General features: G+C 39.4%; 1 protein-coding gene across 2 annotated transcripts; it reads right to left on the minus strand.

Moving 5' to 3' along the window:
- Nucleotides 1-291: 291 nt before the first annotated feature.
- pgghg (protein-glucosylgalactosylhydroxylysine glucosidase) lies at nucleotides 292-9,725 on the minus strand. Of its 2 annotated transcripts, none has more exons than XM_044194508.1 (14): nucleotides 9,324-9,725; nucleotides 8,438-8,762; nucleotides 8,118-8,328; nucleotides 7,598-8,033; nucleotides 7,379-7,498; nucleotides 5,945-6,076; nucleotides 5,755-5,866; nucleotides 5,294-5,366; nucleotides 5,078-5,214; nucleotides 4,857-4,990; nucleotides 3,525-3,620; nucleotides 3,339-3,436; nucleotides 3,013-3,230; nucleotides 292-885 (listed from the first exon to the last, which is right to left on the minus strand). In XM_044194508.1, exons 2-14 carry the CDS (start codon nucleotides 8,679-8,681, stop codon nucleotides 809-811), a joined length of 2,088 nt encoding a protein of 695 aa, XP_044050443.1. In that variant the 5' UTR covers nucleotides 8,682-8,762; nucleotides 9,324-9,725; the 3' UTR covers nucleotides 292-808. The 2 variants fall into 2 exon arrangements, with proteins under 2 accessions (XP_044050443.1, XP_044050442.1); XM_044194507.1 differs by having other exon boundaries at nucleotides 8,438-8,709; nucleotides 9,324-9,724.
- Between the last annotated feature and the right edge of the window lie 1,371 nt (nucleotides 9,726-11,096).

Genomic DNA, 11,096 nt, shown 5'->3' on the forward strand with positions numbered 1-11,096 from the left:
TTATTTTAAATTACAACCTCGGTGAGCCAGTTTGAGAGGCATGAACTGTTGTTGTTTTTTGTAAGTGTTGCACTGTAAATATGATGACCTCGTTCTGCACTTTGTCCCTTCCTCTCCACATCCTTTTCCTCCGGTAAACAAAGCTACATGATATTTGAAGCGATCAATCACACAACAAAGGCTGTGGTGGTCCTGCTCACCAATGTAAGGGGAACACTTTTTAACTGTATTTTTTACTACTTATAACAAATTCACACGAGATGGAAAGAAAGGGGACAATTAAGCTTTGCACATAATGTAAGGAGTTTTATTTGAATATATTTCATTTACAATACAAGTGGTTTATGGTTTTGTAACATGGCATATTATAATACTTAATAGCTTTTTTATAAATGTATTCTAAATAATGCAGATAAATTGCAGAAAGAAATATTTGTAGGCCACTGTGTCATGAATTAGAAAATGTTGCGTTCTATATAAAATTTCATGTAGCCTTTTATGGTGCTACCAGCCAGAGGCAAGATCCACTGAGTTAACAAATTAGCAGTCCGAGCACTTACACATTTTCTTTTTGCATTTTTCTTTTAATCAAATCAACACAAACAGACAACTTATATTTTGTAAATCCTTTTATGCTTATTTGTAGTTCCACCGTGTTACACAGCTATAGAACTTCATACATTTTGTCGATGGTTGCTCAAGTGAATGGCAACATACAACTTAACAGTAACTTAGATATAAAATAATTTGCTCAACATATTTTTAATTCAGTGTAAATTAAATGATTAGGAGGGTCATGGTTGCTGTTTCAGAAAGGCCAACAGGTGGACGTCGAAGCCAGTTTACAAACACACCCGGGCTCTCGAGGAAAGGTTACTGGCTGCCCTGAAAACATACATGTAGACAAGTAAATTAATAATAATCTGTTACTGCATCAATGTCATTAAGAAATAGGAAATCAAGTAACAAAGTAAGGATAACATAGTACTGAAGAAAATCACATAGTTTCAAAATGACTTGGTACACAGGAAAATACATACACATGAATTCAAACAAATAGGCTTGTTGAGTAATTGTAAAGTCAGAGTAACAGGTTATTTTCAGGCTTTCCTCTAATGGAATATATCATGTACCATTTTGGATTGGGGTGGGTATTTGGGGTGAGTATGCTTATTAATAGCATATTGGTATCCAGAGGTGTCAGAGAGGAGGATGCTGGCCAAACTACATGCCATCTTGGACAGTGTCTCCCACCCGCTCCATGACGTGCTGGTCAAGCAAAGGAGCACCTTCAGCGGAAGACTCATCCCACCAAAAAGCACCACAGAGCGCCACAGGAAGTCATTCCTGCCTGTGGCCATCAAACTCTTTAATTCCTCCCTCTAAGGGTTAGTCTGTATGACCCTAGGTCACTAAACTGGACATTGAGCACTACATCTCCGCCATAATTAATAACAATTGTGCAATATTCTGTGTACTACTTCCGTGCAATATTAGTTTTCCCTTGTTAGTTTTTTCTTATTTATTCCTACTGATACTATATACCTCAATTACTCTTCGACAGTACATGCACCTCCGCTTATTAATATTATTTATTACATAAGTAGTTACATTGTATTTTAGACTGTACTTTCATCATCAACCAGTAAACCCACTTGGTCCTTGACACTTAGTTTATCTTATACTTATACCGACATGATACTTAATTTATTTCTGACCTGTTTTATAGTGTTTATAGTGTATCATATTGTTTTCTAGTACTTTCTCCTGTGTGCACTGACGTAAAGACGAGCTACTGTAACAAAGAGTTTAATAAAATATTTCTGATTCTGATTCTGATAATCAAATTACTGAGAAACTTAAATCCTCCAGTGTGCGTTAATTTCCATCACAGTCCCCAGACTCACTCTTACATACAGTTTACTGAAACCGCGTTGTCTTATTCTGACAAGTGGTATGTCACTATCTAAGGTCACTGACAACCCCTGGAGCCCCCAGTTTTCTCAGCTTTATGGGAGTCACGATACAGGACATCACTGCCTGTCTGCCTTTTGCCACTTTAATGTCTCGAGAGCCAATTCTTATTAAATGGAGAGCGTACGAGCGCTCTCTATTATTTTCTCTCTGGATGAGACAGATGGTGCCATTTCTTGAATTTTAAAAGATTAAATGCAAGCAGTTCAAGACTCATCTTGTGAATTTCCTCATCATTGCAATCTTTCTTATTCTGACACTCAAATATTGTGTCCTACATATAAGCTCATGTACTACGGTTATTTGTCTTTGGTAACACTTTATATTAAGGTTCACATATTCACCATTAACTAGTTGCTTATTAGCATGCATATTAGTAGCGTATTGGCTCTTTATTAGTCATTATAAAGCCCTTATTAATGCCTTATTCAACATGACCATATTCTACAACTACTAGGCCATTAACTAAGAAGTTTCCCTCAATAACCTCCTAATTACTGCATATTGATAGTAAGTAAGGAAGTTGTTGTATATGAATAGTAGTTTGACACTTATTAACCCAAACAGGTTCCCTATTCTAAAGTAGCCTCTTAGTAGACTAAGTAAACACTTAGTAAATCCATTATTCTCTACTTGCACAATGTAGTGTAACGTATATCCGTTTTACGAACTGCACGTGATGTCTGTTTACTTCCTGTCTACGCTACAGTAATATTACCTTCGCCTCCAACCTTAGTGCTTTTTCATCCTTAAGTTAGTTAGTTCACTTTTCACAGTTAGCTTTTACATATTATTTATTTATTATTATATGTATTTACTGCTTGTTTTTGTATATAGTGTTTTTTAAAAAAATCATTTTGATAATCACTTCATTGTCCTAGATAACTGTTAGCGACGTTAGCTAGTCACTCAGTGTAGCACCAACAGATTTTCACAGCTTAGCTAACGTTAGGTCGCTATGGCTCTTTTTACACTCGGTACTTGTTCTAAAAAACAGAATTGTGCTTTTATCACTGCATGTCTTGGCTTGTGTGTTACCTGGCGTGAGAGGGATTTTTGTTCCTGATGCCTTCAGGACAACCTGTAGATTGTAGGACTTGCCAGCACTGCTTGCATGTTCCCTCAGTATGATACAAACGTCATCTTTCCTCACCAGCCAGTCCATCTGACTACCCAGGTAGTTCACACCACGAATGCAGAGCTCAGAAATGTCATTGGGAAGAAGTGGGGAAAAGGCCAGGCATTCCTTCTGAACTCTAAAAAAAAAAAACCCACAGTATGTCAATTTTTGTACCACTGCCTACGTGCCGAGTACATATTGAGGTGTTTTTTCATTGTGCGTGGTGGGAGGATTAATAACTGACCTGAAGCCAGTGTAACCAAACAGCACAGCTTGCAGGAATCCTCCCATACCCGTGAGAAAGTTGACCGCACCAGAGCCATCTGATGATTCACTCCATACCTGTGAGAAGAGGTAATAACACATTCACTGGATGTCCAGTAAAGAGGCATGTATTAGTATTATGTGGGTGTGTGAGTCAGAAGGATACCTGAAACGGTCCCTGGATGTTTTTGAAGCACTTCTCAAGTAAATGTTGAGCTTTCTCAGCCTCCCCTAGCTCCAGCCAGCTGATTGCAAACATACCCTGACAATGGAAAGTAAAAGCATTGGTGCAAAAATACAATAATTAATAAACGTAAAGCAACAGCAGCAACAGGCTTTTACGTTCAGTGCAAGGAGACGCTGTAAAACATAGTTAATTATGTGTACCACACAAGCAACTAATAATTAAATAACACATTTATCTGACAGCTATTAATACTAGTTACTTTCTAATTAAGATTTTACAATAAATTGTTATAAATTAAACCACCCAACAGTCTAAAGTAGATAAAAATTAGCTCCACCTCCACCAGCCACAACATTAAATTCAGTAATAATAATCAAATACTATACAATAAAAAGCGGACAGGGGCCATTCTGTTGTATAACAAGTACTTTTACTTTTGATACTTTAAGTACATTTTGCAGTTAATACTTATGTACTTTAAAGCTGGATTAATGGATTTTTTGGCCACGCAGGGGCAGCGCAACAAGCTGTAAATACAACATTGATATATCACCTTATGAAGCTGATATGGCTAACGTGTTAGCAAAGAGTTGCCTATTTATACATCCAGCAGTTACAGAGCAACATTAGCTTTCATTTGGAGTCATAATGATGAATGTAAGTCCAATTTTCACTCTCTTTTAGCTCAGTTTTTGGTCGATACCAACTCCTGAGAGAAATATCTGGCTCTTCAGCTGCTAATTCTCCTCCACTATGTTCATCAGCTAGTCGCTAACTTTGTATGCCTCCCATTTGGTGCTGGGCAGGTAGCAGGTTTATCACAGCATGTTAGCTGAAATCAGCTGCTTGCTGCGGAAAACATTTCTGATGAGAGCTGTGAGAGTCCAACGAAAACAATAAAGTTGCGAGCCGTAAAATCAAAGCAATTAGCTGAAAGACGTGGAAATGCTCCGTAGAGCTGAAGGGAACTGCAGAGTGGGGTGATAATTCTCTCTGCGTTTGTCACTACGAACAACTCCTTTCACATACACATACATACTCATTGATAATATAAAATATTGACTACAGCAGATTTAAGTAAGATTTTGAATGCAAGGCTTTTACTTGTATTTTTTACATTGTGCTATTTATTGCTGATTTTACTTTAGTTAAGGATCTGAATACTTCCTCCACCACTGCCCAGTTTTATCTCGTAAATCATTTAAATGTAATATTTTTTAAAAAGTGCATTCGGCAATACATCTCGAATAGAGTCGAGCAGAGTTAACAACAACATTCATTTTGTGCTGACCACAACATGCTGTGTCTTACCCATGTCATGGCTGGACCATTAGGAGCTGTTACTGGCTCATACGCCTCAAGGTCATTTTTCCTGATCTCTGGGGACATTGGCAATCCAAGAGGATAGCCCAACATCACTGCATCAGCCTGCTTCACTGGATGACCTGTGAGAGGTCCAAAAGACATTTTGACATGTTATGGACGCCAGATTTTCTTATCCAGGTCAGTGTCAGAAACATACAAAAATGAACCTTTAATGTAGCCATCAAACTCAGGATGGTACTGGGATTTTTGGTCAAAAGGTATTTTGAGGTGTTCAGCCACTTCTTGCCATTCCTTTGGTGCAGGATGTTGGAGGAGGTAAGCCAGTTCTACAGCGAACTGGAGACTGGCAAATGAGAATCGTTTTGTGTTATTAGTATTCATAAATTAAAATGCACTGCAGGGAAATATTCAAATACTCGTACCTGAATTTGGCCACTGTGTTTGTGTACACAGAGTTGTTGATATTGTAGTAGTACTCATCAGGTGGCATGACACCTAAATGGCACAAAAGGGAAATGCTTCATAATATTTTAATACAAATATTCATGCTATTATATAGTAATGATTACATGTATATCATACAGTTATGCTTCCAAGTTAGATAAATAAAAATGTTGTGGCTAATTTATTTATATCAACAAAAATAGGGGGAAAACATTACAATAGCAAAAATAAAGTGAATTAAATAAAAAAAAAGGTCTTAACATTTAAAAACTTCAATAACACTGAGAGCCAAGTTCTACTTCATTACAGAAATCGTTTTGTGAAATAATGAGTTTTGCCAGTGATCTTTAATTTTGCTTTTATTAAAGAATTTGCCTGATAACCATGTAAAGCTAAATAAATTCAGTATAATTACCATCTTTCTAATACTGGTCTTTACCTAAGAGATGATACTTCTGGTCCTCAGGGCTCCATGTTACTCTAGAAACCCAGTAATCAGCCACACCATATATCACCTCACTGCCCTGGCCCTCTGTGAACATGGACAGATCCTGCAACAAAGAGCTCAGTTAATATCCTCACGCAGGGTGAGACAATAGGATGGTGAGTGGGTTTTAAAGAGCACATACCTCAGTGAGGTAGAGATAATGTTGGAAGGCCAGGGTGACATCTCCATTTATGTGAATCTCTTGTTGTCCATAAATGTCCTCTGGACACACCTCCCTCCCTGACACAGCACTCTCCCATGGGAACTTTAGTCCCTGTAAAGATAGCATATTTTCTTCAGGCACAGTTTCATTGTTATTGTTAAAATGGAGAGCAAGAATACAGAGACTAACAGTATCAGCCCTAAAATATAGCCAACACTGCAGTCGTTCTGCTACCAGCAGTTGGTTTCAGTTGAACATTATGTTGCTAGTAGCAACTGCTGCTACCACTGTCCCACAGTCTTTTAAATCACACTTTTACTTCCAGGCTTTTGTCAAGTCAAACATCTAATATCAAATAAAGTGCTCTTGTTGGACTATTATCTGCTGATACTGTATTTGTTAAAGCTATTTTGTGACTACTGTTTGTAATTTGAGATGTTAAATTAATTTTTCTGTTATCAGGTCAGTGCTAACCTTAGCCTTAATGCTATCTGAGGCTAATGTGTTGCCAATAAAACATCCTAGGTCACTGTTGAATTACTGTTGGGCTACTGTTGATGTTATACATTTTGCTTATTTTGTAGACTATTTTTATGTTTACAGTGCTAGCATAATTATTGTGTTGTAGGCTACGTACTGTGGGAACTAGTAGTTCAATGTTTTGGGAAATATTTGCTTTCTTGCCAAGATTTAGATCAGAAGATCGATACCACTCTCATGTCTGTATGCTAACTATGGAAATAAGGCCGAAAGTCGAAAGCCGAAAGAAGCTTAGCATAAAGACTTGAAGCTGGGTGAAACAGCTAGTCTAGCTCTGTCCAAAGGTAACAAAATGAATGTATGAATCTCCAAGAAATCACTGCTACTGGGGAGAAATAGTTACAGCACATAACTCTACCTGAAACCACAAATTCTTGTTTTTACATTCCTGTTTGTGTACAAACAGACACGATATAAAGTGTAATTCAGTGAGCTTCAGAGGTGCTGGTAGGTGTATTTTTTAACTCTGAAGACAGCTAGGCTAACTGTTTCCCACTGCTGCAGTCTTTACACTAAGCTCAGATAAGCTAACCTCCTCCTGGCTCATCCTCCTACATAATTAGTGCATGAGAGTCATGAGAGTGGTATCAATCTTCTCATTGTCTTTGTTTATGTACAAAGTAATTGTTACAACACCTCTGGTCTAACCTTTGTTTATTGTATCATCTTTTTCTGACTTGTCACCACTAACATTGAGTTTGTTGTGTTTTATCCAACAGTTTTTAACAGTTTCACAATTGCTTCCAGTAAAACACTTCAAAGACCAACTCTTCTCTTCAACCTTTATTGGAAGTGTGTTTAGCTCACTGCATAGTTGTGCACTTACATGCATAGTGAGTGAGGGCAGAAGAGCTATGATGGTGACACTGATACCTTGTAGCCCTGCTTTTGGGCGTTGTCTTTTGCGCCATCTACAGTCCGAACCCTGTATTCCAGCACAGCTCGGGCTAGCTTGGGATAGAAAAGGGCTATACCAGGATACATCCAAATGTCCTATCAACAGGAAGGTAGGGTCATTGTGTGAAACATCATACAACCCAGACAGACAACATGTAAATCACATAGCTAGCCATCAACTGCCCATAACCTTACCTGGTCCCAGAAAACATGGCCCCAGTAGTCCTGACCATCCCCACCATTAGACAGCCCGCCTGGACTGACTCCACCAAAAGAGCTGGAGGTGTCATGTATTGAGGGGAAGGCGCTGATCAAGTAGAACATGCAACCAATCAGAGCCTTGTAGAGGCTGTCTGACCCTGCCACCTCCACCTTGCTCTGCAGCCACAGTTCTTTCCAGGCTTTCTCGTGAGACGGACGCAGGCTACCAGTCGCCATTAGATTCAGGCCCTCGTCAAAATTGGCCTCAGCAGTGTCTAAACTGTTGGCCACAACCACGATGAAGCCCCAGCGAGCCTTGCTCTGCTCTGGAAGCAGTGTCAGAGTGGAGGGTATGGGGATCCAGATAAGGTGCACTGTGGGACAGGAGCCTCCTGGGTACTCCGCACTGGTCGTCTTTCCTTGGATGTGCCTGAGCGAGAGAGGAATGTGGACTGTGTAAGATATCATACTTGTACTATATAGTCAAAAATGTGCATGTTTTTGTTAACCTTACCTTCCTCCTTTGTAATCAGGACCAGACTCAAAAACGATGTCTTTGCTCTCAGGTGTGAACGAGCTTTCCAGCTTAACAGTGACTGGCTCCGCTGAAGTCACCTGACGCACCAACAGTATCTCCATCACCATCAGGTTGGAGTAGTATCGGTGTGAATACAAAGACTGTGAGACGGTCACACTTGCTGAGCTCAGAGTGTGGGTAAAAATGCCTGGATGAGAAGATGAGACAGTTAGCAGCGACAATTCTTCACAGCATGAAATGAGATCAGCAACAACACAAGTTCTGGCAACCAGACAGTCAAACCCTGCAGAGACTACCTGTGTGGGTGTCTAGGCTGTAGGTGTGCTGGGCTGGTTCCTCTGTCTCAACCTTCACAGCCAGAGGACAGGGGACATCTGCTCGGTGACAACGTCCGCCCTCCCCGTTATACACGCCACCCATGTGCATGATATTGTTGTACACCCTCCATCCCAGAAGCCCATTGGCCAGTGGAGGGAGGAAGCGGGGGTCAGTGGGTAGAGTGTCGGTGGAGAAGATGTAAGGGTCTGAGTCACAGGACATGGCGAGGAGGCGATCTTTACCTGGAAAGCTTAAATTGAACCAGGAAGTCTGCAGTCAGGGTTTGTTGAGAAGGTCCCAGCTCTTGAACAATGAAAGATTATTTAATTTACTACAAGTTAGCATGGCTTTAAAACATCTATATTTTGACATCAGTTGTCTATCTGCACTATTACACTCCCTCAGCGAGATTATAATGGTTATGTACTGTATTTATGCAACAACACTGGACACAACTTTTCACACACACTTTTCACAGGTTCCTGCCAGTAACGGCTATTTGTAGATTGTGTACTTTGACACTTTTGTGTCACAAGACATGTCATCCTAAGACATCATCATGCAAAAGATCCACTCACAGAACAAAACAAAGAACAGAAAAAGTTAATTACAGGACAAATACTTTCCCCTCATCAATTAAGCATGTCTGAAATTGTTAATTACTTTGAAGGCATTCATTGGCAAAAAAAATAAACATACAATCTCAGTTATAAAGCTCCTGAAAGTTAACCAGAGTTGTTGCAGTCAACAGCATAATTCCTTCTAACACGTTACTACAGTGTGAATGTTTCACTCTCAGGAAGAAGAATCGGTTTCTGCAACAAAGAGGAATGCTGGAAAAAACAAACAAATTGAAGGTAGAACCTGCAGAAGTTCCCACGCCGCTTGTTCTTTACAGTTTAACCTCTAAAAAACTGCTTTTGTGCTATAATTCCTTCACATCTAGTGAAAGCAAAGAAGTCAAAAGTTGTTGATGTGGATCTATAAGTTAGTAGAATGTGAAAGCTGTAGGAAAAGGCCATGTAGCTCTGTGTGCTGCAAAGAAAACCTGGACATGGTTTAGGGTCTGCTGGAAAACATGGCATGGATTTAACGTGGACGATCAGGCAGAGTGTGTCTAAACCCAGCTGTGCAGTGGATCATTAGGTAGGACACCACTACAAAATTACCATGTTCATTAGATTTTAGTGAAATGTCAAATGCACTAACCTCACAATGTATGATGGCAACTCCCAGCTTTAAGAAAAACAATATTAATATACACTTGTGTTACACTTGGAAAGAGTGAACAGTCTTGTTGCAGGCTGTAATGGCTGCCACCTTATGCGTACATATTTACAATTTAAACACCAGGACCACTTGGCTGAGACTGTAAAAATACTCTCCAGGTCACAGTGCAAGTGTTTACATTTCCATCCTATCTTTTCCAAGAAGTATCACGTAACTCACTCCAAACAAAATCATGTCAACTCTACTCTGCTTACCAGTTGCTCTAAATACCCTTTTGCTCTTATTTCGCTCCTTATACAACAGTCTACACGATCATTTGAGTCTTTGCAGTCAGAGCCTCTGAAACAACCTACTTGAAGAAATAAGGCTGACAGAATCAGTATTCACTTTTAAATGTCTTCTTAAAAACACTTTTATGGGAGAGCTTTGTTGATTTTTACTTGATTTTACCTCAGTAGTATTTCTTTGTGACATTTATTTTATGTCTTTTATTACATATATATTTTCCATTGGCTCTTTTGTTTTATTGTTATTACTATAATTGGGGTTGCAGGTAGGGTTGCTCCTGTCCTTATGGGTGCCACGGGTAGAAGTCCCACAACCGCTACCAACAACATTTTTTTATTTAAAATAATGAAAGGAGATCAAGCTGGCGCCCTGGTGGCCTTGGGGTTAAGCTGCCGACCATGAACCGCAACATCCTCGGAGAGCATCCAGCCGGGGACCTTTGTTGCATGTCTCTTCTCATCTCTCTCTCCCCTCATTTCCTGTCATTTATCCACTGTTGCTATCCAATAAAGGCGTAAAATGTCCAAAAAAAAGCCAAGGTGACATAAGAGATGTGGGTCCCAACCTGCTAGAAGGCCTCTATTGAGGGTCCCTCCGACAGACACACACTCCTGCAACCCATTTTGTCTAGAGCATCAAAAGCCAACCAGTATTCTTATGCTGGAATACTACCTGCCGCAGGTTTACAGTGTGTCAGTTTGTTTGTGTTTATTCGATTACATAAAAAATTTAATTTTACACATAAAGGTCATTTTTCTCATCATGGAAATGACTAACTCAAACTGTAAAACAGCTGTTGGATGTCTTCTATGGTTCTAGATGAGCTTTACAAAGTCTGGGAAATAACCCTGGTGATGTCAGGCTGCTAATTATTGCGTTATAGCCTGCGTTGCAAAATGGTAGTGTAGGAGTGGTAGTTTTAATCCGTCTCTTGTGAGTCCCCCAACTTTATGGCAATGCAATAACAAATAACTGGAGTACTTTTTTTATAGAAATGCACCATGTAAGCATTATATCAACTGAAATATTATAAACACATTTTGATCCAGTTCCCTTCTGCAAGCCCTCTACTGTTACCAATTCAGTTTATTTCTTATTTATTGTAAGCGGATCTGGAAA

The sequence above is a fragment of the Siniperca chuatsi genome, linkage group LG4 (genome assembly GCF_020085105.1).
Source record: "Siniperca chuatsi isolate FFG_IHB_CAS linkage group LG4, ASM2008510v1, whole genome shotgun sequence".
NCBI lineage: Eukaryota > Metazoa > Chordata > Actinopteri > Centrarchiformes > Sinipercidae > Siniperca > Siniperca chuatsi.

Coding starts and splice junctions, on each gene's coding strand:
- pgghg (XM_044194508.1), bottom strand. CDS start 8,681: ATGTCCTGTGACTCAGACCCTTACATCTTCTCCACCGACACTCTACCC. Junction 8,329..8,437: donor CAGCCTAGACACCCACACAG/GTAGTCTCTGCA, acceptor CTTCTCATCCAG/GCATTTTTACCCACACTCTG. Junction 3,231..3,338: donor TTTGGTTACACTGGCTTCAG/GTCAGTTATTAA, acceptor TTTTTTTTTTAG/AGTTCAGAAGGAATGCCTGG.